The sequence below is a fragment of the Dipodascopsis tothii genome (genome assembly GCF_038497935.1).
Source record: "Dipodascopsis tothii strain CBS 759.85 unplaced genomic scaffold V1510scaffold_9, whole genome shotgun sequence".
Taxonomy (NCBI): Eukaryota; Fungi; Ascomycota; class Lipomycetes; order Lipomycetales; family Lipomycetaceae; genus Neoaidaea; species Neoaidaea tothii.
Genome location: NW_027117993.1, coordinates 418,017 through 442,786, shown reverse-complemented (window position 1 = coordinate 442,786; position 24,770 = coordinate 418,017). Strand labels below are relative to the sequence as shown.

At 50.1% G+C, this 24,770-nt stretch overlaps 12 protein-coding genes across 12 annotated transcripts; 3 read left to right on the top strand and 9 right to left on the bottom strand.

The window, feature by feature from the left end:
* Window positions 1–412: 412 nt before the first annotated feature.
* On the bottom strand, window positions 413–1,897 carry V1510DRAFT_363025 (acid phosphatase; the record flags this gene model as incomplete). The annotated part of the gene is made up of 3 exons (XM_066931114.1): window positions 413–1,071; window positions 1,112–1,510; window positions 1,552–1,897. 3 exons carry the CDS (start codon window positions 1,895–1,897, stop codon window positions 413–415), a joined length of 1,404 nt encoding a protein of 467 aa, XP_066790006.1.
* A 1,838-nt stretch (window positions 1,898–3,735) lies between these two features.
* V1510DRAFT_414610 (uncharacterized protein) lies at window positions 3,736–6,568 on the bottom strand. The gene is made up of 3 exons (XM_066933457.1): window positions 6,250–6,568; window positions 4,966–6,193; window positions 3,736–4,928 (listed from the first exon to the last, which is right to left on the bottom strand). The coding sequence occupies exons 1-3, from the start codon at window positions 6,343–6,345 to the stop codon at window positions 4,174–4,176; spliced, it is 2,079 nt and encodes a 692-aa protein (XP_066790005.1). The 5' UTR covers window positions 6,346–6,568; the 3' UTR covers window positions 3,736–4,173.
* Window positions 6,569–6,606: 38 nt separating this feature from the next.
* Window positions 6,607–7,864, bottom strand: V1510DRAFT_414606 (uncharacterized protein). Its single transcript, XM_066933456.1, has 2 exons — window positions 7,077–7,864; window positions 6,607–7,038 (listed from the first exon to the last, which is right to left on the bottom strand). The coding sequence occupies exons 1-2, from the start codon at window positions 7,729–7,731 to the stop codon at window positions 6,716–6,718; spliced, it is 978 nt and encodes a 325-aa protein (XP_066790004.1). The 5' UTR covers window positions 7,732–7,864; the 3' UTR covers window positions 6,607–6,715.
* V1510DRAFT_328215 (uncharacterized protein) lies at window positions 7,781–8,575 on the bottom strand. The gene has a single exon (XM_066930804.1). It carries the CDS (start codon window positions 8,536–8,538, stop codon window positions 7,834–7,836), a length of 705 nt encoding a protein of 234 aa, XP_066790003.1. The 5' UTR covers window positions 8,539–8,575; the 3' UTR covers window positions 7,781–7,833.
* A 1,699-nt stretch (window positions 8,576–10,274) lies between these two features.
* On the bottom strand, window positions 10,275–11,748 carry V1510DRAFT_328661 (uncharacterized protein). The gene has a single exon (XM_066930806.1). It carries the CDS (start codon window positions 11,372–11,374, stop codon window positions 10,301–10,303), a length of 1,074 nt encoding a protein of 357 aa, XP_066790002.1. The 5' UTR covers window positions 11,375–11,748; the 3' UTR covers window positions 10,275–10,300.
* On the bottom strand, window positions 11,522–12,654 carry V1510DRAFT_414602 (uncharacterized protein). The gene has a single exon (XM_066933455.1). It carries the CDS (start codon window positions 12,629–12,631, stop codon window positions 11,669–11,671), a length of 963 nt encoding a protein of 320 aa, XP_066790001.1. The 5' UTR covers window positions 12,632–12,654; the 3' UTR covers window positions 11,522–11,668.
* A 785-nt stretch (window positions 12,655–13,439) lies between these two features.
* On the bottom strand, window positions 13,440–15,372 carry V1510DRAFT_414598 (aspartic peptidase domain-containing protein). The gene is made up of 2 exons (XM_066933454.1): window positions 15,267–15,372; window positions 13,440–15,171 (listed from the first exon to the last, which is right to left on the bottom strand). Exon 2 carries the CDS (start codon window positions 15,168–15,170, stop codon window positions 13,536–13,538), a length of 1,635 nt encoding a protein of 544 aa, XP_066790000.1. The 5' UTR covers window position 15,171; window positions 15,267–15,372; the 3' UTR covers window positions 13,440–13,535.
* Window positions 15,373–16,918: 1,546 nt separating this feature from the next.
* On the bottom strand, window positions 16,919–17,440 carry V1510DRAFT_406655 (uncharacterized protein; the record flags this gene model as incomplete). Its single annotated transcript, XM_066932389.1, has 1 exon — window positions 16,919–17,440. One exon carries the CDS (start codon window positions 17,438–17,440, stop codon window positions 16,919–16,921), a length of 522 nt encoding a protein of 173 aa, XP_066789999.1.
* Window positions 17,441–18,366: 926 nt separating this feature from the next.
* Window positions 18,367–20,112, top strand: V1510DRAFT_328369 (histidine phosphatase superfamily). The gene is made up of 2 exons (XM_066930805.1): window positions 18,367–18,621; window positions 18,659–20,112. Exons 1-2 carry the CDS (start codon window positions 18,427–18,429, stop codon window positions 19,787–19,789), a joined length of 1,326 nt encoding a protein of 441 aa, XP_066789998.1. The 5' UTR covers window positions 18,367–18,426; the 3' UTR covers window positions 19,790–20,112.
* A 149-nt stretch (window positions 20,113–20,261) lies between these two features.
* On the top strand, window positions 20,262–22,279 carry V1510DRAFT_414588 (major facilitator superfamily domain-containing protein). The gene is made up of 6 exons (XM_066933453.1): window positions 20,262–21,105; window positions 21,150–21,567; window positions 21,602–21,715; window positions 21,751–21,850; window positions 21,886–22,006; window positions 22,041–22,279. Exons 1-6 carry the CDS (start codon window positions 20,435–20,437, stop codon window positions 22,171–22,173), a joined length of 1,557 nt encoding a protein of 518 aa, XP_066789997.1. The 5' UTR covers window positions 20,262–20,434; the 3' UTR covers window positions 22,174–22,279.
* On the top strand, window positions 22,118–23,988 carry V1510DRAFT_328969 (Mycophenolic acid synthesis protein B). Its single transcript, XM_066930807.1, has one exon. It carries the CDS (start codon window positions 22,586–22,588, stop codon window positions 23,738–23,740), a length of 1,155 nt encoding a protein of 384 aa, XP_066789996.1. The 5' UTR covers window positions 22,118–22,585; the 3' UTR covers window positions 23,741–23,988.
* V1510DRAFT_414585 (Isochorismatase-like protein) lies at window positions 23,865–24,759 on the bottom strand. The gene has a single exon (XM_066933452.1). The coding sequence runs from the start codon at window positions 24,737–24,739 to the stop codon at window positions 23,909–23,911; it is 831 nt and encodes a 276-aa protein (XP_066789995.1). The 5' UTR covers window positions 24,740–24,759; the 3' UTR covers window positions 23,865–23,908.
* Between the last annotated feature and the right edge of the window lie 11 nt (window positions 24,760–24,770).

Here is a 24,770-nt window from a genome sequence, read left to right as displayed (position 1 = left end):
TCCCTAATCCCTAATCCCTAATCCCTAATCCCTAATCCCTAATCCCTAATCCCTAAATCCCTAATCCCTAATCCCTAATCCCTAATCCCTAATCCTAATCCCTAATCCCTAATCCCTAATCCCTAATCCTAATCCCTAATCCCTAATCCCTAATCCTAATCCCTGATCCCTAATCCCCAAGATCCCTAATCCCTGATCCCTGATCCCTGAGATCCAAGATCCAAAACCTTAATCCCCTGACCCTATCTTTTATTCTAGGTGAATCGGCACTTCCACGTTCATTGATTGTTCAGCATTTGAATCACATTTCATTATATCTAAGTTACTAGCATGTCATAAAATAAGCGTCATATAAATGTCGTCTGCATCTCTATATCTTGGGTGGGAGACCGGTATGGTGTCCACCCATTTCTTAAACAGTCGTGAAACCCTCCTGGTACGAGATCGGGCCGTTCTGGTAGTTAAGAGTGTTGGTCTTGTTGTAGTTCCAGAAGAAGTCCAGGTACTGGGGGTACTCAGCAGGAAGCTGGCATCTGGTGGCAAAGTCAGGGAGCATCTCCTGCAGACGGGTGGTGTAGTTGTTCAGGCCACAAGAGTAGCCAGGACCGGTCTGGCAGTCGTCGATGGGGATAACGGCTTCGTTGACAACCACGCGGACGTAGGTACCAGCCTCGTATGTGGTAGTAGCCTTGCAAGTCATACGCTCCAGCACAAGGTGACCACCCATCGGAACAAGGTCACCCGACCGGTACTGGTGAGGAACAGGCACCTGGTCCAGCGGCAGGGACTTGGTCGGGACACTGATGCCCATGGCCGAGAGCACAGGGGTGATGTTCGTGTCGTGGCAGAAATTCCAGAACATCGAACCGGCCTTCTTGGGGCCCTGGTTCAGGAGAGTGAGCGTAGCGTTGGCATAGACAGCACCGACCGGGTTGGTGGTGTTGGATCCAGGGCCATAGCAGTGGTAGTACTGCAGGTCCTGGGTGTAGCCGTAGGCGTACCACTCGTCCTCGGTGAAGACGTGGATCCACGGCGAGTCCTTGCGAGCGTTAAGCTCGAAAGCAGCCATCTCTTTACATGTTAGCTCTGACACATCTCTAGCTAAACTTACGCATAAGACTGTAGATGTTGCTGACGTTGAGGTTCAGTCCATTCTCGGCGTTAAGACGAGCAGCCGTGTCGTAAAAGATCGGCATAACATTGGTCAGCTCAGTGCACTTGCTGTCGGCATTGGTGTAGCAGCTGGGCGTCAGGGAGTCGGCTCCCTGCGTGTTCGACTCCGAGATAATGTTGAGAGCAGCACTCTCGGTGTAGTTGTATCCGAGGAAACCCTGACCGAAAGCTCTGGCTGAGTTGATGATACGCTCGTAGCCACTGCTGAAAATCGGGACAATCGAGGCGCCATCCCAAAGATGGCCGTAGCGGTTTCTGTAGTTGTTACCGCGCTGGTAAAGGTCGGCCAGGCCATTGTAAGGGCCCGTCCAGGTCTCCTGAGCGTACCAGCTCTCGCCTGATTAAGGTTAGCTTATTTATCCGAACAAAGAAAATTACCAGGCACAAAGTATTCCCAGTCGGCAACGAACGCCAAGCTTCCGGTCAGAGTCTTGTTGGTTCCCGTAACCTTGGCAAGCGCAGCCTCCATGGCCGCACCGTTCGAGGGGTCGGGGAAACGCTCGCCGTGACGGCTTAGGAGCATAACCTGATCGACTTCGCAGTTCGAGGGCGGATCACGCGAGATACCAACACCAGGGTTGTTGGAGTAAGGACCGTTGCCACCATAGTGCTTAAGCACGCTGTAGCTATCATAGAACTCCTGGGAATAGGGCTTCTCCTTGTAAGCCTGCGCCGAGGCAGACGTGAGGAGGCCGGCAATAAGAACGAGATCCTTGACAAGCATTGTGTTCTGCAGAGTTCTAGTAGTGTGCTAGGAGTCGCTTCTTGAAGATCCTGTGAGACTCTTCTGATCTTCGGTGAGATGTTTAATGTGTCTTATATGCTCCCGGACAACAAGAGTCGACTTGAGCGCCGTCCAGAACTTCTTTACACGTGGATTTATTGACTGGTAGCAACGACACACATCTCTTGACGGATTCTCGGTGCGCTTGTCAATTGGACAGAGGCATCTTTTAGGAAGTAGTGCACCGAACAAGGCGGGTTTCGGTCTCAACTGATGGTAGTACTATCTTTCTCCGCACCGCAGTCTACGTAGTGCCAGCCGTTAGGCGCTCGGAAGCCTGGTAAAGGAAAACACCCAACGGCGCATGGCGTGTAAATTAGGACGAGGCGTGGTGCACGTGTGTGCCGTGGTTGGTCCTTTGCTCCCAACTTTGGATCCTCCCGACCGCTACCAGAACACTGAAAGAGCAATCGGCCGCGAATCCAGTATAACGCGACGCCGATCTGCGTCGCCCGAGTTATCTAGGGCGTGCTTAGCTCGCATCTACCGGCTCTAGACCTGTCAGGATACTCTTAACGTCTCGAACGGGAGAGTCTCGAACGATGAAATGGCTGCGCTATAGCTTGTTCCTGCCAAGAAATCGTAAACGATAAACTTGGTGTCTTGGCGAAGATCAGATAATTCTCTAGGCGGGAGTAAACGGTCGCATTCTTGTTGCTCGCCAATTGCGTGGCCAGGCTGTATATGCGTCGGATGCTCCAAATGCTCCAGATAGCAACAAAGGTTCCACAATCAGCACGCGGTAGTGCTGCTTGCTCAGCGGGTCTTTTGCGCTGAAGTCGGATAGTCCCCGGTCCATACCTACTGGGCTAGTCTTACGCGCGGTATGAGCCATTTAGGTGACGAAGCTCACTCTAGACCGTTACCATATATCAGATGCATCAGATAAACGTTAAGCAGGAAGACTTTTTTACCAACAAACGTTCCTCGGACCAATGGCATTACATATCACAGACATCGTGTGTCTCACGACAAAGCTGTCATTGGCTTGTATTGAGTTCTAGAAACCATGGTGACTCAACTGTGTCGGTTAAATGCTAATCAATACTTTTTACCGATCTCCGGGCTCAACGTTCCCTACATGGAAACAGACCCATCATGTGGGCGGCTCTTTCGGAACACAGCAGACATTTAAAATATCCCTCACGTTGAACGTGGCTCAGGCTCTGACTGTATGAAGTCGCGCGTCACCAAAAATAACCGGTTCTGCAGAATCGTGTCTCTAACACACCCAGTTCATTGGGTCGCTCACTGCTGAACACGCAACCTTGGTGATGTGTACGTTGGTGCTTTCGGACTTTGCCAAGGACGTCCAGACAGCGCAAGACTCTACCTTGTTGCTATTTTGATCAGATGCGGAAGCAACGACTGCTCATTCGATGCGCTGATATCTGAAAAATAGCATATAACGCGGCCAAGCTCTTGTTTGTATTGGTTATGAGTTCTCAACCGGGAGTTTTTCTTTGCTAAGGCGCGAGATCAACCTTGCTGGGGCACAAATGAAGCGTGAAGCGGCTCCGCGGTGTCCGACACTGTGCGGCCTGTCATTTAGCACACTAGCGGATAACCACCAAGTAAGTCATCGTTAAACAGAGAGATCAGTGACGCGAATTCTGTGATTTTTCATGCCAATATATAATTTGCAGGGAGTGTTTATCTTGATATTATATTTTAACCGAAAGAGCGAGGTGGGGAACGGCGGTTAATGTTTCAACCACCCGCATGCATATGAAACATGAAAGTTTCGAGAGGCCTACTGATGCTGCGCGGAATTCTGACATCTGCTTGTCACATTGTTCTTTAATGGAATACGATCTAGATCTTTGCCCAGGTTATTGATCAATGCGCAAGAAGAGATTACGACAATTTAACCTGAGACTGCCTTGAAAGCCAGAAGTCTTGATCAATACTTGAATCTTGAAAATGCGGCGTCCGCCATATCTGTGTTCCTCCGCAAGTCGTTATGAGGACGTAAGCTTATCTTTTATTTACAGAAATCAGAATTATAATCCAAAGCTACCCTATCAATACAAACGTTGATTTTTAAACCTGTTAACACCCTTGATGCACGTAAAACAAAGCTTCGTAAGCGCTTGGTCCCTCGTATTAGGAGTACCGAGATCGATCATCGCTGCCATTCGCTGGCTATCAAAAAAAATACCACAAAAGCAGTTTCGCCGTAACGCATTGTTTGTTGTTCAGGAATCGGCGGCCTATCAGTCACTTAACTGGGTAACATCCATCTCGTCTAATAGAAAATTTTCGTTGATATCGTTAGAGGAATTAAGATCCAAAATATTCTCAAGAAAGGCGCCGATCGTCTGAAAAGAATCATCAGCCATTAAAAAGGGGTCTGGCAGCTCTTGAGCTGTCCACTGAATATCAGAGTGAGTTTGGCCGCCGTTTCGCGTGTCCGTGCCACTGGTGGGTAAGCCTACATATGCTCGAACGTCCGTGCTCTGTTGATCATTTGCTGGCTGAGGATTGAGAGTATCTTCATCTAAACGTGATCTCGACCGAGTGTTTATCGTTTGGTCGACAGTAGAATGCCCAGCAATAGAATGGTTCCGTTGTGCTGACTGCTCACTCCCGTATCCGATCTGCAGACGGTCGATCTCTCCCAGAGTTTTACGGCCGAGCATCGCCATGACTTTGGCTGACCACCATATCTTTCCAAGCTCCAAAAGAATTTGGTATCCCAGTTGGAGATGATCTCGGGCAGCTTCCATGGCGGTTTGTAGCTTGGTGTGGCTCAGATTTTTGTAGCCAACGGAAAAGGACAAGGCCACGGCATATGGTATGACAGGTAGGGGGACTAGCCCTGATACCGCGCGATGCTTAGCAATGTTCATGATATGTATAGCCGATAAGCTTTGCCGAATATAAGACGTTGTGAAAGGCGGCCGCCCCTTTCGTGACCTTGAGCGGCACGAGAGAATTGAAGTGGCGTGGTAATACAGTTCCAGTGAAGCTGTCGTATCAGTGGCGACTCCTAACATCCGACGTACCTAAAAGATGGGGACCAATATTCCACCCGTTCCGCTTCTCGACAATCTCCTCAAATCCAGGCATATCAGTCTCAAATCCAGTGACGGAAGGGTCGACGGAGGGTCGGTATAGACCAATAGCATCATCGAGCAGCTTTGAAATGGTAAGCCAGATCTGAAACGATGGAATTTGCTGTGGTAGCTCTTCCTGGAAGTTTCTCCCGTTGTCACGGTCGTTGAGTATTACTGGACGGCCATTTATCGCCGCATTGAGTCTGTCCAAACTCCATAGGCTCCAAAAAAGAGACTTCGACGAATGGCTGTGGTGGGCCTTCTGGGTAAGATGAAGGCCAACTGTCTGGGCATTGTGTATGGCATGTGCCAAGTGCCACGAAGCTTCTTCCGGGCCATCAGAACTCTCCGTATGTAGTGCCATGAGAGCGAGAGTTCGGATGAGAGTAATTTTGTTGCGAAGCAGCTTCTTGGCAATGACATCGTTGAGCTGCGTGTACACGATCCTGCCAAACCGCTTCGGAGCCATTATTTCCTCGTCTGTACCTAAGCGGAGGTGCGTGCCAGCAAAGTTATCCTTACAAACAACTAGGTTTATTGCTTGTAGCAGAACCGGTGATACTGAGTTCGCTTTCAATGCGCTTCTGAACTCATCTTCGTCCACTATCGGTAGCAGAGGATGAATCGTCGTGAAAAATATCTCAATTAACGCCTGCTGATCATCGGGGGGCGGTAGAGTGAAGTTCATCTTAGCAATAAGTTCAGTCACAGTCATGTCTCGGGTGCTGTCCAACGAATAGCTTCTGTTCGGTGCTGTGGACTCGGCATCTTCCCCGTCCACGAGGTGATCGTCATTTTCTTGATCGTCTCTATCAAGCCAAACACCAACCTCGTCTTTGTCGACACGCGAGACACTAGTCTCATGGTTTGCACGCGTTAAAAAGACAGACTCTGGGTTGAGGTCACCGACAAAGCGATCTGCTTGTGGTGAAGTTGAACGCCGCAACCTCTTGCTAGTTCCATCCATACGAGAAGCCAGCTCTGCGTCGGGAGAGTTTGGTTCTCTTCTCTTTTCTCCGCTTGAGGTGGTGGTCTCCCTTTGACCGTAGTTGTGATCATCCGTAGTTTCGTGCGCCCATGAGGCATCCGCTTCATCGCGCGATAGACTGCGCCCGCTGCGCTGACGTTCATTCTCATTCTGGCTACCTGAAGCGGCCGCTACATGCGTGCATTTACGCTGTAGAACCATCAGTTAGTCGATCGTTATAAGACATTTGCCTAATATCTGCTTACCTTTCTTCTCTTGCAAAACTGACATGCACGGTGTGCAGACCTTTGTCTCAACCTTGGATCCTCGCCAGCATCTACTACCACAAACTTTAGTTCCATGAGTAGATTCAGGACCCCATCTGTTGCGACGTGTCGGCAGTTTGAGTCCAAATCGTGAAGTGGTGGATATACTTTCAAGCGGAGTGATGATCGGCTAAGATGTTGTCTAAATTCCCAATCTTGTATTTAACAAAAATAAGTTTTAACTACGCCGCTACCGAGATTCGAAGCTCAGAAAATGGAATGCAAGTTCACCGCATATCCAAGTCGCGTGTTCTATGCGTCCTTTAGCAGCATGGAGCAAGAAACATCTACATATCATTGGAAAATCCTCATATTTATTCAAGTAAACTCGCTTGCGACAATAATGCCCTTATGGGCCCCAAAAGTGTGCTGAGTGCACAGTATATATGCATAGGCAGTTTTTAGCCTAGAATCCCATGATGTCGTTGGCTTTCGCAAGAACCGCCTTCTGTCCAGGGGTCAAAGTTGAGTCCATCTCCCAGCCCTTCAGACCAAACGCCCTCAGACCATCTGCCTCCACTTGGTCGGCTACATCCTCGACACTCAATCTACCGACGTGGTTGGCCTCTCCAATACCTCCGGGAAAGTCAGGAGCAGGTGTGCCTACCAGAAAGTCATCCCGCTGTCTCTTAAGATATCTAGCGTTTGCCTCCGTAAGCGGACAAGCGGGAATGTACAGCACGCTCGAGTCAGAGTGTCCACTGTGAACTTTGTCGACAGCATGAATGGCTTGAAAGTCAGCTAAGTCTGGATCGGTTTATACGTACTGTCACAATGCCAAACAACATAGTCTCCTGCTTTAATGTCCGGGATATGGACCATCGACTTCGAAAGCTTCATATGGGGATGCAAGACTGAATTGAGCTCCTGCGAGAAGCCTGGGTTGGCGCCCTGGAGATCGCTGGTAATTTCCTTGTCGAAATTCCAGTTGCTTGGGTCTAAAAAGCTTTCATCCGTCTCCGAGAGAGCGGTGTCCTTAATCGGGTTGATCGGACTGAAGAAAGGTCTAAGGAGGTAGTAGGCCGTAGAAATGGACAGCAGGGGGTTGACCAAGAGCGTTCCCTGGAACGGACCAGTGGTCGACATACTGAGCCAGCCCTGGAACATTCTGAACATACTGCATGCTCCCGGGCCATTGTAAAGGTCGGTCACCATAGGAAGTCTGCAACTGGTTTCCCATGGGTCATACTCCTCCCACTTTCCTTGCCATATTTTGTCATAGACTTTTCCAAGTCCATAACCGTTATCCTCCCATCTTTCAACGCTTCCGCCGTCGACATGGGGGCCCAGCGCAAAACCTGCATCTCCCGGCTGGCGAATACGGACTCGGTCAGCATAAGTCAGAGCATGTGACGGCGAGATTTCAGCTTCGGGATCCGCAGAGTGCCAGAAGCTCATCACAAACTCTTGTGCCTTGATCATATTGGGATGAGATCGGGCGAGTATTTGCGACTCAGACCAATACAGCTCGTAAACCTGCGGGTCATTTTGGGGGAAAGCTAAATGTCAGTGAGCTCAGGACGCCTACAAACCTTTGGTTTGTGGGTTCGCCCTGATATAGTCTTTGAGGCGGGATTTGTATGACAGAGCTTCTGTCTCTGGCACAACGCCACGGATAACTGCCACGCCGCGCTTTTTAAGGTTGTCGACGAAAGAAGATGGCGGGGAGTTTATGTCGGCAAAGTCAATTTGTGGGACGACACTTGGCCCGAGCTTATGAATGATCTCGACCTCGTCTTTGAGAACGGAGAGCAGACGATTCCAACTCTGGATGATTTTATCTTCATTACCGGCAATAAGACGTCTCTTTTGGTCGGCAAATCGAGTAGGAAGTGCTGCAGCCTCGCCGCCTGACAAGGACACGAACACCGAGGATATATCACCTTCCTTTCGCCCAGTCGTGTTTCCCATCATTTGCGTAGCCATTAAACGTACGGATCCGGCCGACCGTCTCATCGCTTGGGAGGGGAGTCCCCCTCCAAGGTTAGAAGTGGTGCCCGACGCTATGATTCTTAACATTGTGCGATATACAAAGATCGTGCTCGTGACTCGTACAGTAGACTGATTTGATATTGTGCACAGTCTGTGTCTGTAGCTCGATAAACACGTCGGAATGATCGGTTTATATATTCGAGACCTGAACCGGCCAGAGAGCCCGCTCAAGAGACGACACTGGAAGGGCCGTGAGCGGGCCGAAAGGCGGAGTTTCCCAAATAGGAAAGTCCGCATTTTGCATTACCGCTCACTCTCGACTTCAGAACCTTCAATATTTTTAGGGTCTGCCATAACGACAACGCTTTAGCAGTCGATATCAAGCTATGCAGTCTTCGTTTATCTATTGAGCTCCCAGCTTGCTCTGCTTGCTCTAAGACTGCAAATTTTGAGCGCCCAATGGACTGTCCGACTATCACAGGCTGCTTAACCCGAATTGCCGAACTCAATACCGGGTAGGCGGTCTCCTTATATGCACCGGTGACTTCTAGGATTACGCGTATCGGGCTGGAAACCTCCTAATATCGGTGATCTGAGCGGCCCATGAAGAGAGAATAGTTCTCCATGTTTGTGGGGTAAGAGTCCGATGATGCTAAGCTTATTCCTTTCCTCATTCGGAAGCTCCGCTGACGGTTTGCCCGAAAGATTAGGCGGTACCTTTATCGGCAAATAGAAAGCCCGATATAAGTATGGCCGGAACCACGAAACCACGGCCGGATTCTATATTGAATGACTATGTGTTCATGAAGTAAACTATAAACCGACGCGTGTGGAGTGACCATTATTTCGGTAGAAAGAGGCACGACTAATAGATCTCGCGGTCAAACACTTAAGCATAAGGCACCACTTGTATTTCCGCGTAAGCACATATCGTGTGCGACCCCCAATCATTTAACACGCCTGGTGACACAATGAGAGTACAAAATAGCTGAAATCCTGTAGAAATGTTCGGCTAAAGAAAACCCCGCTTTAGTCTCAGGGGCTGAGGTATTCGTACAACGGTATCACCTAGCAACCGACAAGATATAATACACCTTACGGAAATAATTTGATAGCTCGATCTTTATTACTCGCATCGGCAATACGTTAAGACACTCGGCAAGCGAGTGCCCTCAAAGGCGCACCCTCATGTCGTCGAATGTCAGTGACAATCAAGTGCTTAAGCGCGCTGGGGTAGCGTGTCTGCCTTGCAGAGTGATCAAGAAGAAAGTGAGTTTGATGAGATCATTCAGAATGCTTACAAGCCAAAGTGCGATGGCGATAGGTAATTGGAGTTCCGGAATTTCATATATCTCGAGGGGTCATGCTGATGAGTAGTCCATGCAAGCATTGTCGCGACAGCGAAATCAGCTGTGTTTGGGGGCAGAAAAAGAAGCGGTAAGTGCTCACTGGGTGCTGTTGGCTGAAATCTGAAGAGGCCCCCCAAAAGGGTATCTACGAAGCATGGAAGTTCGGCTACAGCAGACTGAGCGACTGCTGGTTCAGTCACTGAAACTCCTTAGTAATGAGCAGTTATTCCAAATGAACTTTGGAGATCATAGCGTGCGCACATCAATTGACATGCCGATTGACGAAAGAGAACAATTTTGGTCATCGCATGATCTTCAAAGCGCCGACGGAGTTATCGAATGGACAAGAAGCATGGGACACGCCCGGGCACCTGATCGCGAACGATGGAAGCATGATGCCGTCGGGTCGCAGCCGATCGGCTCTACACAAGAACCCACCACTAATCTGGACCTCCTATTACAGGCATCTATCTCTCAAACTACTGACAAACGGAGCGAGGCTCAAAATTCTGCTGTCATGATCGGACATTCAGCACAGACGCCTTCGACATTCATAACAGAAAAGCCATCTCAAAACATTGGGCAGAAATCTGCGAATTTGCAGGAAAACGAAGCACAATCAAACAGACCCAGCAAGCTTTTGAAATACATGTGGTAGTGCTTAACCGCTATGTACAGGCCCACAATATTCACCACGAATTTCCGTCCGACTACTGCAAGAGCTCGCTGCGTAGAGCATCAACAACCTCAAGCGTATTTAGGGAGCCACCAAGGTCGACCGTGCATTGTCCTTTGGCGGTCACCTCTTCAAGTGCTTGAAATAGAACTGCAGAGGCGTCTTCTTCACCTATCCATTTCAGCATCTCACATGCACTCCAGATGGTAGCTACAGGATTTGCGACTCCCTTTCCGGTTATATCAAACGCACTTCCATGGACCGGCTCAAAGAGGCTAGGATTCTTGCGCGTAGGGTCAAGGTTACTTGAAGGCGCAACTCCGATGCTACCTGACAATACAGCAGCCAAGTCTGATAGAATGTCCATGTGAAGGTTTGTTCCGACCACAACATCGAGCGATCGCGGACGGGATACCATGCGTACTGTCATAGCATCAACCAACATCTTGTCCCACTTCACATCCGGAAAGTCATGGCTGACTTCATTCGCTACCTCGTCCCACAATACCAGACCATTTCTCAGCGAGTTAGATTTCGTAACAACAGTCAGTTGTTTCCTCTCACGGGAGCGCGCAGCTTCGAACGCAAATCGAATGATTCTCTCGACACCAACGCGGGTGAATATGGCAACCTCTGTGGCCACCTCCCATGGCTGGCCGACATGTGAGCGACCTCCATGACCAGAATATTCGCCTTCTGAGTTCTCCCGAACCAAAAGCCAGTCTATATCTCCTTCGCTCACATCGCGAATGTAAGACTTTGTACCCTTGAATACCTTAACCGGCCGGACGTTTGCATATAGCTGCATCGGGCCTCTAATAGCTAGCAATAAACCCCACAATGAGACATGGTCCGGAATATCAGGTGCACCTACAGATCCGAACAAGCAAGCATCGTGCTTTTTCAGTTGTGAGGTTCCATCGGGTGGCATAAACGACCCAATTTTGCGATATCTATCCGAGCCCCAATCGTAGGTTGTGTATTCCAAGCGAAACGATGTGATTTTCTGGGTGAGTGCATCCAGGACCTTCACCGTAGCTTCCACCACCTCTTTACCGATGCCGTCGGCCGGTATAAGGGCTATAGAATACACTTTTTGCTCGGGCATTGTCGTTGGTATACGACATAGCAGAAATCACGAGCGCTTTATAGCAATTACGAGCCACCTGCGTTGATTGCGTATGATTTTGTGGGGTAAACTTAGTTTGTATATATGCGGAAATGTACCGCGAAGCTAAGCGTTTTGCAATCGCATGCGCCAATCCAGCATTTTTTGGCCTGTGACAGCCTAGCGGTCTTCTCTTTTATACGACAGCCGTGCCAGCACGTCATATACTGAGTTTGGCACGCAAAGGCTGGAACTAGGGATGCGACTCTCGCTATCTAGTTGAGTGACGTGCTCTCATTCACCGTCCACCAGTACCCAATCAAGGGTATATATGTCGACAGTGCCTTGGGGGGTGTCCATGCTTCTGTTCTCCGGAGAGTATCTGGAGCTGACATTGCGGATTGGCGTCATATTCAGACCCATATCCCGCATCTGGTAGTGGTCATACGGCCGTTTCTTGGGTCTATTATCTTGTCCCTGACTAGCGCTTAGCGAGCTGATAATCGTCTGTAAATATTGTATAGAATTACTTGCCAACGGCCACCGCTCTGTCATGTTCTCAAGTAACGGAATGCACAGTTGTATTTCTTTAAGGCCGCGCGCAGATGAGTAGAGTTTCAGTTGACAGGCACAAGAGATTATCCGCCCAGACATGGACACAATGTACAGATACATAGGCCAAAATAGCTTTTGATGTTTTGAGTTTGTGAGCTGCTTGGTCAAGAGTAGCAGTGTCGTTCGGGCTGAAGTCAGCGAGGACTGTAGTGCATACCTAAACTCAGAATTAGATGGCGACAAGGAGAGGGCCGGACGATTAACCAGCATTAGAAGGTGCTGGTAACAGACTGAGAAGAACGCACTGTTGTCGAAGGGCAAATCGACAAACTCGTCGTTTGATGTCAGTCCCTCGGGCAGAAAATTCCACCAGGCTTCTATCTCAGCCTTCACAGTCAAAATAGCCGTCCGGTCAACCTCTTGTGATTTTGATGTCCGTATGAATAACTCGTTAGCTTGACCAGCAAGTCTGCAGTAGTCAGAGAACGCACGGCTGATCCGCGCGGGCGTGTTTGACATAAGCTCGACGCTCTCCAAATCTTCCTGATCGGGACGAAGCATGTTCGAGCCTTCAATGTGAAACTCGACTCCAGGCGGACAAACATCGACGTCTGTGTCTTGGTATCCTACGGGGATATCCAGTGTCTGACTCAAATAGCGATCTATAGAGTATGCGCTCCAAAAAATCCGAGACCTGAGCATCTTGACGTCCACGCTGATGTCAGTGCGTTTAGAGGGACACTGGTGAAATTGATAGTTCAGGAGTTTTGAGCGGATCAGTGAGCCAACCTCATGTGCTGCTCGCAGAGAGACAGTGGCCAAGAGAAAGGTCTGTATGGCCAGCAGAGCTTGTATGGTCGGAATGTCACTTCGACAAGCCAGTGCTCCGACCACTGACATGGCATCGGCTTTTCCTTTAAACGCGAGAGCCTTGAACGCAGGCGCTCGCTCTGGACATTCGAGCAGGCCTATGCTGAAGACTGCCCTCACAGTACAGTGCACCGCCAGCGAACATTCTTTGCCGCCGCAAACATCTCCAAGATTTGAATCAAACGATGGTCCATGTAAGAACGGAAGAATCGGGTGGAAGTACCGAAAAAACGGCATGACGATGTCCTCTGCAGCTTCTTTAGGGACATTGGTGAGTAGCAGTTTGATCGTTCCTCCGCAGTCGCTTTCTGTTCCATCTCCAGCATATGATATGTGCGCAAGTGACGCTCCCGTCAGCTCGCCGGGAGGCGTAAGTGCCCGACTGACATTAGCGGGTGCTGATTTTCCGGCCATTAGATTTTCTGTGTGATCAGATCAGAAGGAATGCTAATACAATCATTCAGTTCTGAGCGTTGGCATCCGTGGGCCTGGGGACTTTGCTGTTTGCAACAGATCGGTACACGTGCTACAGAGCCACATATCCCAGGAGCACACCATGTCAAGGCCGCAAATCACATCTGTACTTCTACGACTGGGAGTGTTAGGTACGTGACATACGTCTGTGAAGCGGATATTCGCGTTTATCAGATGAATGAATAAATTATAGGCACCTAAAACGTTCAAAGTAATGCACTATGATAACTATAGTAAGCTTTTAAACTGAATGCGGTACTGCTCACAGAGCACCGACGAAGAATGAAAGCGCACACGCGAGAGCGCCAGCGGCAAGGGCCTTGCTGCCGAACGAAACGCCGTGAACCGAAGCGGCGTTAGCGGTGCTGCTGGCCTTGACGGTCTGAGTGACGGTAACGCCGCCAGTTGGGGTAGTCTCCCCGGTGGTGACCGCGGCCGTGGTCTTGTGAGTGGTGCCAGCCTTCGTAGTCAGCGTAGTGAGAGCGTCATCGGTGGTGTCAGCACCAGTCGTCGTCGCGGTGGCGGTCTCGGAAACATCAGTGGCAGTCACAGTAGCAGAGGCAGTGGCAGCGCTTCCTTCGCCGTTGGCAGCTTTCAGGCCGTTCGCGTCGATCTCAACGATGTCGGACGAGCTGTCAGCATTAAAGACAGTCTGGGCCATGCCGATCTGGTCTGTGTCGATGTCAAAGACAACGTAGGCGGAGCGCAAGAAGGTGTCGCCAAGAATTGAGGTGCCAATGCTGGAAGAGTCGAAGATAGAGAGCATGCAGGCGTCCGAGCCGTCATCGTAGGTGGCAACAGTACCATTCGCCTCACGGACCGGAATGATGACCTGGTCAGCAGGTACCTTGATGTCGAGGGTCGAGAAAGTGTAGGTCATGTACTTGGACGTGTCCACGTCCTTGCACTTCATGATGTAAGCGCCGGCATCCTCGACGTACGAGATACCAAGTCCGTCGGCAATGTCCGAAATATACTTCTCAGGAATGTAAGTGTACGACGTGCCCGAGTCAAGTAGAACAGGCTCGCTGACAGAGTTCGAGATGGTGTCGCCGTTGGCACCAATACCAGTGAGCGTGACAAGGAAGGTCGAAGGAGTCTCCTCGTCCGCCTGCGCGAGAGTATCGAAGACAACAAGGTCACCCTCAAACTTGCTCTTGTCGTATCCTCCAAACAGCACGCTGCCAGCGGACGAGTCAACGTCGTTCAGCCAGAGCGAGTATGCGCGAGCGCCGATCACGTCTTGAACGTACAACTCGTCCGGAAGATTGAGGTACAAATAATCAGAACCAAAACTCGCGACAGCCGCCTCGTTGCTGTCGTAGCCAACACCCATGATGCCCTGGGTGGTGTTTCCACTGGTAGCCAGACCAAACGTCATGTTCTGGACCGAGACGCCGCCGATACCAAACACGTCAAGAGCGTAGCTTCCTTGAGCGTACGACTCGTCCGCGTACGAGATATAAAAGACATCGGGACCAGCCACATACGTCGACGACTCGTCGGGGTTGAAAGTGCCAGTGACGCCGCAAGGGTCGTCGCTCTCCTGGCAAAGCTGCTGGTCACCAGAGTGAGTCCAGATGTCGGAAGATCCGGTATCAATCTGCAGGCGGACCGTCTGGCCAGGAGTACCCAGAGTGACGTTCGCATAGTAGAGAAACCAACCGTTGTCAAGTGTCTCTGAGAAAGCGGTCGCGCTGTCGCGCTTGGAAAGACTACGCTTGTCGAGACCACGCTTGTCGAGACCACGCTTGTGGAGCAGGCGGGACGTCTTCGAGAGCTCGTGCGTCGTCGAGGTCTCCAGGTAGTGGTGTTCGCGCTCGAGAGAGAACTCGACGACGCCAGCCTCAGCGACCGCGGCTCCTAGCGCCAGAGCGATGAGAAGTAGCTTATTCATTCTGATGGTTAGTACTGCTGAGTATTCTGGAAACGTTGAAGACAATGTTATTAGCTGCCGGAGCAGCCACATGTCACGAATAAACACAGTTCTTACCTTCCAGCAAGATATGATTGTGAACCGATTTTGAAAGCTGTCAAGAATATCTTCGTAGTGCAGAACGGGGTCTTCGGCTTTTATATATCCATGCTCCTTCCCCCCGAACTGGGAGCAGCAGGAGGGTTATGGAGCTGCCCGCTATTCCATCATGGCCAGAGACGCCAGACCATTTCTGTGTTACTCAATTGCTACCAAGCTAATAGTATAGAGCAATACAGCACATAATAGTACTAGTGGTGCGACCACAGCAGTACGGGCACTACTAGTAAAGCATGCCCTCGGACTATGCATATAAGCCTAAAATCGCTTCGAATACGCCTGAAAGAATTGCCGCTGGAACGAGCGCTAGGGCTAAGCCAAGCTGTCATGTGTGGCCAAGACCATGAACAAAATGCCAAGTTTTAACATCGGCCACGATGGCGTCTGGTTGAAAGACAGCTCTTGTGGGCATCAGTGCCCGCTATCAGATCGATGCGTCCCAGGGGACTGCAGAATCTCGATGTCGCCAGGAACACCGCCCCGGTACGTTCAATTTGCCCCCGCCGTGCCGCCAGGAACTAGCTCTAGCGTGTGCGTGATTAAGAGCTAGAGGGCGTATCCTACAAGAGCCTGGCGTCACTGTGACCTAAAACGCGGAGCTTCCGTACCGGAGGAAAACGCGTCAATGACCATGTGTAGATTGCTCGTTTGCGAAACAGCGTCTACGACGCCAGTCGGAAGGCACCCTGTGACGGCGTCCCTACGAACGACTCGGTATATCAAACAGGGGGTGCTGTCCAAGCGGGGTAAGTCAAGAGACCATCACGTAGTCCGTGTTTTCAATAAATTGATGGCTTCGAGAAAGTGGGCACCATCGTCAAATGCCAAAGTACGGTCGTGCCCTCATCGTGTTCGGTAGCTACCGTGCTATGACAGGTACGCGGAGCGTTTATTGAAACAACTTGGTCAGTGGCTGGTGCCTGGAAGCGATACATCGCTATATGAGACGTACGGCTGTGTACGGCTGTGTACGGCTGTGTACGGCTGTGTACGGCTGTGTACGGCTGTGCGGATGTGGCTATGTTCGGCTGTGCACATCTGTGCCCAGTTTGGGGACACGATGCCAGCCAAGCCCGTACGGCTGCAGGCAACTTTCAACGGCCGTGCACGTTGCTATTTTGAGCACACAAAGTGGGCGAGCTCTTTGTCGTTGTCGCGCTTTGATAAGCGGGCCGCGCTTAATTGTCACATGACTTGCACGCGGCGCGTGTTCCTGGCTCTAAGCTGCAGTAGTGGCGATCGCCGGCATATGGGAATCAGGCATAAAGGGTGAGGCGCGACTTGAAAACAGCCGGTTGCGGAACTGATCATATAATAACGGCAAAAATCGGACAGTCGTAATGGTCGCACTGGACTACACAGGCCTAGTCCCATGCCTCGCCCCCGTTCGAAAGTTGCAATTTAAGAGTTGAGAATTATATAGTATATAGCGATGCTCGTACAGAATCCTACCATGAGGCGAACTGGTGCTCTATAGTCCCCGCGACGAACACATGCTACCGTTGCTTCCGTAGGTTGAAACTCTCGTGTTGTTGCAGGGGTATCACTTTGGACATGTTCAGAGCTTGTTCGAGTCGAGTCCGCTACACGACAGTTTGCTTAGAAATCAATCAGTTTTCATTGGCTGTTGACTTCGGAACCTGAGAAGCAGCGATAGTAGCCCCTAGAGATGCCAGAGCAGCAGTTCCTAGCAATGCTTTCCACGGCGACTGGGCGATGCCGGTGCTACGAGTGGCCAATACAGCAGCTGCAGACGCAGCAGAAGCTACCACACTCCAGCGGTCCGCGCGATTCTGGCCGCGGTTGTGCAACAGTCTCCAGCTTCGATCTTGCCACTCGATCTGCTCACGACCCCACATTTGCGCGTATGTCATGACCGCCAATGTACCAACACCACAGAGGGATCCGATCGCACTGCTGCCGAGAACCCTCGACGTAAGGAGCGATTTAGTCACGGTGGCCGACGACTGCGCCTTAGTAGTGTACCAGAGTTTTGACACTCTAGCTACCCCTACCAGAGCTCCGATAAATCCTCCCATCGTGAAGCCTCTGTGCATTGTATGCGTATAGAGAACCAGCCGCGACATCGGCTGATCCTCAGCGTAGTCTGCCTGTGGTATGAATCTGTCCATTTTGTTTATGTGCTCGGCTCGCTAGAGGTCCAAGTATAATAAGAGAATCCCGCGGCTTTACGCCGGTAATCAAGCGGAGTGATCAGCGTGGTATACTGTTCAAGGTGTCACCTAAACCCTCGACAGAGAAAAAATTGCTTTGCCGATCATCCCCGCAAGAGATCATGAGCCATAAAATGCCGTAGTTTGAAGTGCGCATGCTTCTCGCCATGCTTCGAAAAAGAGCCTAAGATGTACTCGACCTGCGCCTGTAAGCGCTCACGCTGCAGTATCTTCCATCTGGACCCAGTGGGCCTTGCGAGCAGCAGCAAAAGCCACCTTCAGGCACTCTCAATGACGTGGTAAGCCACTGGCATCTGAGCGCACTCGCTTTGGCGGAAAATTTCCCGGGACATGTTCCTTGGCGCTAGCGCGTGTAATGGGAACTAGAATGCAAAGTCGCCGCAGCGCCAGACGCGTGCTATCGTGACAAGCATACACGTGCATCCTCGTAACGCGGGAGCTATTGAAGGGAATCGGACTATCGGAAGCTAGAACATCGGTTCCAGTGATCGATTTCGACTGTAAATTCTTGCTCTAGTCTGTTGCACGGAATTGTTCGGCCTTCCGCCTCGGCTAGCTTAAGGTTCTGAAGCGCTCACACACACGTGTCGGCGGCTGGGACATAGCATTGGCTGTGTCTTGGCGGTGCCTGGCGACGCTTGGCCTTAGCATCGAGCTTGTTAGTCCAGACCTCATACTCGCGTGGTCAGAGATCACACACATTTCAGCCAACCATGAGTGCAGGATGGTTAGATCCAGCCCTTAGAAAGCAAATTGAGCAATATTTCTACGTATAGAGCGGCCGGTATCGGGAAGGCTAAATGGACATAGGGCTAAAGAAATCGAGACAAGCAAGAGATCAAAGCATATAAACACCCGGCGACGTCCGCTGCTGGAAACCATCTCTTGCTGCCATCGCTGTGTGGTTGTGGTAGCTTCTCACAATGGTTCTCAAATCGTCTCTACTTGCTGCATCAACGCTGGTAGGCTCTGCTGTGGCTGCGTCATACTCGCAGGCTTCTACCGAGGAATTTAATCTTCTTCGGCACCTTGGCGGTAACGGACCCTATGTCCAGCACCACGGATATGGTCTCAGCCGCGAGGCCCCTGAGTCATGCACGATAGACCAGGTTCACATGGTTGGTCCAAGCGTCAAAATAGAGGCTAATTATGAAGCTTAGCAGACATGGTGAGCGGTACCAGACTGCCAGCAAGGGTGCCAGTGAAAAGAAGGTCGTTGACCGTCTGCTCAGCGCGGACGTGACGCCGACCGGCCCTCTCTCGTTTCTGTCGACCTACACGTGGCCAGCCACTGACGCGGACTACGAAGAGGAAACTACCATGGGGCCCTACGCAGGCACGCTGGACGCATTCAGTGTGGGAACGGAGTACCGCGCCCGCTACGGGGCGCTCTACGACGATAGCGAGATCATGCCTATCTTCGCTTCGGAGGAAGAGCGTGTTGTCGTGACCGCCCACAACTTTGCTCAGGGATTCCTCGGTGTCAATTACTCGGACTACAGTGAATTTCAGATCATCCCCGAGGATGTCAGCCGTGGCGCCAACACGCTGACTTGGAAGCTGGGCTGCAACAACTACAACAAGACTCTGTATTCTGACTACATCGACTCGTTCTCGGATGACTACGCCGTTCAGGCTGCTGACAGATTAAACACTCTCGCGCCGGGTTACAACATCACCTCGGATGAAGTCGTCTCGCTGATGACACTTTGCGGTTACGAGCTCAATATCCGTGCAAACGACGATTTCTGCAAGCTTTTCACGCCTGACGAGTTTGTTGCCTTTGGCTACTCTCGTGATCTGGCCTACTACTACCAGTACGGACAGGGAAATAACCTCACCGACTACATTGGCTCCGTGTACGCCAACGCTACTGCCACTCTCCTGGAGCAAGGGCCGTCCGTTGGAAAAATGTTTTGGTCATTCACTCACGATGACGATATGATTTCAGTCTTTTACGGCCTTGGCCTATTCGAGACGCCATCACTGCTGCCTGCGGAATACGTTCAGTTCGGATCTCCCTTCCAGACTTCCGAAATTGTCCCTATGGGAGGTCGCATCGTTATTGAGCGTCTTAACTGCAGTGGCCACGCGTACGCTCGTATTGTTGTCAACGAGGCCGTAATTCCTATCACCTCTTGCCAGTCTGGTCCTGGTTACTCTTGCCCGGTTACTGACTTCAAGACCTTCGTCAATAAGCGTGCGCCCAAGACATACGGGATCGAATGTGGGCTGGACGACGATGTCCCGTGGCACATGTGGTTTTACTGGAACTGGAACAAATAAGCCGCCGGGTTTCCCTCTATTTTTCCTGCCAAGAAATGTTAAGACGCGATAAGCATGTACCAAGTGTTATCATCGCTTGATCATTTAATCCACAAGAGCCGCGATCCCGGCTTGGCGTAACCGTTAGCTTTGTAGAATTAGGACAATCTCCTGCCCATCGTACTGATCAGAGGGATCATTGTCCAGCCAGGAGCTTGCACAAGATTTCAATATAGCTTGTTTGAAATCGTGCCAAGAACTCTGGGTCAGCATCAGGAACAATCGGGGCGACTTTCGGCCTATATAAAGTATGAACCAATATTGCACCTAATTTTGACAATATTGCAAGCTGAGCGCCCAATAAAGTTATCGGTATCAAAGAGGTACAAGCTTAACCGAGAAGACAATACAAGCTACGGCGTGATCGCCGACACTAGTATTTAACTCTATTTCGGATGCTCCGCCAAATTTTTAGTATACCTATACACGGCACACGCACTCCAGAAGTAGCCTCGAGTATTACGGCAGATGTACAACAAGCGTAGGCTGGTAAGACTTGCTCATACAAGCCGAGATGGTGCAACCGTATTTGCTTATGATGGACTGTCCGAGGAACTCAATATAAGGCGGCATGCCTGGCGTTTCTAGTCGGATCAATTCATCGGCATGGCTTCAAACGGCAAAGAAAATCTCGAGATTACTGTGGTGGGAATTGCAGATGGGGAGGCTCAAGCTCTTGCAGAGGAGCAGTCACGCTCCAAGTCGAAGCTGCAAAGGTTTATTTCCATTTTCTGGAGTAAGTCAGACGCGGACGCAGAAACCAGAAAATTCTTAAGGAGAATTGATCTTTTCATGTTCTCATATATTCTTCTCTCCCTTTGGATCAAGTTTCTAGACAGTGCGAACATATCAAATGCATATGTTAGCGGAATGAAAGAGGATCTGGGCCTTTATGGCAACCAATTGAGCTTGTTCTCAACATTTTACTACATTGGTATGGCAATCGGAAACATTCCTTTTCTATTCCTGATCGATCGCGTAAGGCCCTCCATTTTTATGCCGACGTTTGAAATATTATGGGGAATCATTGCGATGTCTTCTGCCGCGGTACGGAATGAAAATGATCTTTACGGCCTTCGCTTTCTACTTGGTATCTTCGAAGGTTGTGGCTTTCCGCTTTTTGCGACTGTGGCAGCAAGCTGGTACACTCCGTTCGAGCTTGGAAAGCGAATGGCGCTCATGGAAGCTACCAACAATATCGCGCAGATGTTCTCGGGATATTTTCAGGCCGCAGTTTACTCGGGACTCAATGGTGTCCATGGAATTGCTGGCTGGAGGTATGTAACATGGTGTCTTAAAACGTGCAAATGCTGACAGCAAGGTGGCTTTTCATTATCGACGGTTGTGTTTCCGTGGCGATTGCATCACTTGGTTACTATGCCCTCCCCGATCTGCCTCACAACACCCGGGCAAGATATTTGAATGAATATCAGAGAGCTTTCGCTATAGAGCGAATGGCCCGTGTCGGTCGCAAGCCTCCGGTTGAACTCACTTTGAAAAGATATTTTGGACTCTTCAAGACATGGGAGGTTTATTTTTTCGTTCCATTAGCCATTATCAGCAGTGGAACCACACCCACCTCGTTCATTCTCTGGCTCAAATCTTTGGGAATATACACCGTTGAGGAAGTCAATGTCATTCCCACTGGCGCATATGCTGTCGCTGTAGTGTCGAATTTCGTTGTGGGTTGTATCTCTGACAAGACGCTTATCCGGCTGCCATTCGTCGCGGGAAGCATAGTATGTACTCTCTGAGTCGCGATATTAACAAAAGGCATGCACTCTCTTTGAGACCATTGTTCTTGCGGTATGGAATGTTCCATTTGGTCTCAAATATTTCGCATTTTTCGGTTCCTATATCGGAGCTTTCAAATGGACTGGATTTCAGGTATTCCACTATTTTTTAGCTTTGCTAACACCAAGGTATACGCTCAAGATTATCTTCAGTACAGCCACGAGATGAGAGCGCTGATAACGTCTTTGTACAACGCTTTCGGATGTATATTCAGCGCGTTTCTTCCAAGTACGTGACAAGACGTTCCGTGAACTGACGTGCAGCCTTAATATTTCCATCAGGGCAAGCTCCACACTATAAATACGGATATAAAGTGGCAGCCGGTATAAACGCGGCTCTCATAATCTGGGTTGGAGTTTTGGGATGGCAGTGCAACCGCATGGCGTAAGTTTCGCGTTTACCAAGCTAACAAGAACAGGCTTAGAGACGGACGGGTCAGAAATGAGTATGGGCTGGCTGTTCAACGCGATTCCATTGAAAAGCTAGGTGAATCTGGTGAATGGAAGGACGAAACTGTCGTAAGCGTGAAGACGGTGGAAGAAAAGGTTTAGAGATTTCAAGCAAAACCACACAGCGTGTGCTGGTAAATTCATGTATATGAACGAATTACCTTTTACGACTTTTAGACTTTAATAAAAGTATACCTATTTCATTTCACTTACCCTTATTGTCAACGGGGATTTAGAGACGTGATCTGATCACTCCTTACTCACATGTTAGTCGCGTAGTGCGTGTGCTGGCTAAACCATGGACCTATCAAGCATAATGTTTTACCGATCCATTGAGCTATATCCACCTACACCTGCACACTAGTACAAAAAAAAAGCAGAAGCTATCAACAAGTCCTACAAGCTGGCACGCCTTCTTTCATCGTTCCCAACGACGAAGCGGTCGGAAGCTATCTACATGCTGGATTGAATCGAACACAAATCACGTCCGCCTCTCTGCCGCTTAGTTCTCACAATGCCGACTATAGCGACAGGTGCCTTGTTTGTGGTGGCATATCTTCTTGTCGTGCGTGCAATCCGCTACAAGCGCAGGGACTCGTTCATTGAGAAAGAGAGGAAGCATGGCATGAACTACAAAGTCGCGACTAGTATTGTGAAAGATCTCTCAGGCAAAGAATTTCCCTTTCTTTTCCTGAAATCACTGCAGCTGGCTCTGTTCAGGACTTATGCTATACCATCCATTAGCAAACTGCTCCTGGCCACAGGACAATTGTCAAAATCCGACAATGCTGGAAAACGCTATGCTGACACATCTATCTTGATTAGCGAGTGGCTAATACAAGATCTCGATGAGCCTCGTGCGATGGAGGCCATGGCGCGCGTGAACTATTTGCATGGACGTTATGTCAACACCATAAAGCAGGAAGATCTTTTGTTTACGTTAGCGCTCTTTATTCTAGAGCCGATCCGCTGGATTCAAAAGTACGGCTGGCGAGATCTCACGCAGACCGAACAGAATGCTATTTTCGCCAAATGGATCGAAATTGGAAACAGAATGGCGATCAAGAATTTACCTGAGTCGCTTGATGCCTTGATTGAATGGTCTGACAAGTATGAAGAAAAGAACATGATCTACACCGAATCAAACGCCAAAGTCGGCGAGTATACAATCCAACTGCTGCTTTCGACGCTGCCATTCTTTGTCCGTCCATACGTGACGAGTGTGCTCTTGTGTCTCATGGATCACAGGCTGCGTACTGCGATGGGCTTCGAAGATCCACCCAAATGGCTGCAGTCTTTTGCCCAGAACAGTATTCTTCTTGGCGGGGTGATTGTTAAGTACATGTTTGTTCCACGTGCATCCTCTATTGTTCAGCTCGCGCCGTTGCCGGAAACGAGTGATGCTCCTCACACCACGAAGTCCCGCTATAATTCACCGTATGCGTTTGGCCAGCAGCCTTGGTACGTTGCCCCCTCGCTCTGGCAAACATTTGGCGTGCCCGGAGTCATGCGGCTTCTTGTTCAGGGAAACCCCCCAGGCGGAAAATATAAACCAGAAGGCTACTGCATCCGTCAACTTGGCCCGCTCAATTTGGAATCCAAGGGAGAGGAAGAGGTCGAGAAGAACCTTCAGATTCTCAGAGAGCGTGTAGCTGCTGTTTCATCATGAGCTGCTCATGAAACTCCCATTCCACAGGAGGACCTCACTGGCTAATCATGGCGAGCACAGCATGATACTAACTGGCTGTACTCCGTGGTTGATTGCATTCAGATTACCCAGAGGGGCATCAACGCCGCAAAGCTAAAGGAGTCTTCATATTTACATTATTTACATCAATCATAAGCTCTTTCCGCTGCTAGACGCTTCCTTCAAGCTCTCGTACGTCGTGGACACGCCGTAAAGCATATGCAGGAGGTATTTGACAGCCTGTGTTACGAATTCAGGTGAAGAGGTAGCACAGGCATCATGGACCATGATGCAATCATAACCCAAAAAGCTGGCGTCCTGGAGTGTCGAAAATACGCAGCGGTCAATGTTGACGCCAGCGAACAGAAGCGTGGTTACGCCCATCTTTCGTAGGACTGAGTCAAGTTCGCTGTCCCAGAAGCCGCTCAGACGGTGTTTGTAAACAACGGTGTCGTCCGCGCCGACGGTGAGCTCATCAATGATTGCCGTTCCCCACTCGTCTTTGACCAAAATCTTGCCCTTTCCAGTGACCGACTCATCGGCATATCCGGGTAGCTTGGTGCCGTATGCGCTTCCGCGATCAACAACGCCTTGAGGCACATTAGCAAGGTCAGCTCTGATTCCCCAATTGAGCCAGATAACCGGGACCTTGAGCTCACGAATCAGCGTAGTAAGGGACTCGATTACTGGCACACATTTCAAGAGAGGTGAAGGGTCGACGCCTCTAACCGGAAACCATCCCTCAGGGTGCAAAAAGTCGTTCTGCATGTCTACCACGATCAAGGCGGATCTCGCAAGATCAAACTCGACCTCTTGTGGGTCCGCAGATGCACGCAGGACCCGGGGCTCCGGAATTTTGCGTAGGAAGCTGATAGGAGCCATGTTGTGCGTCAACTCTCTTGATAGTCCGTGAGAAATTGTGATGTGTACGGATGCTTTCAATACGTAGGTGGCAATAAAGCTGCGGAACGTTTGTAGCATTTATCGGAGATAGTCCATCGGAACCCTGGAG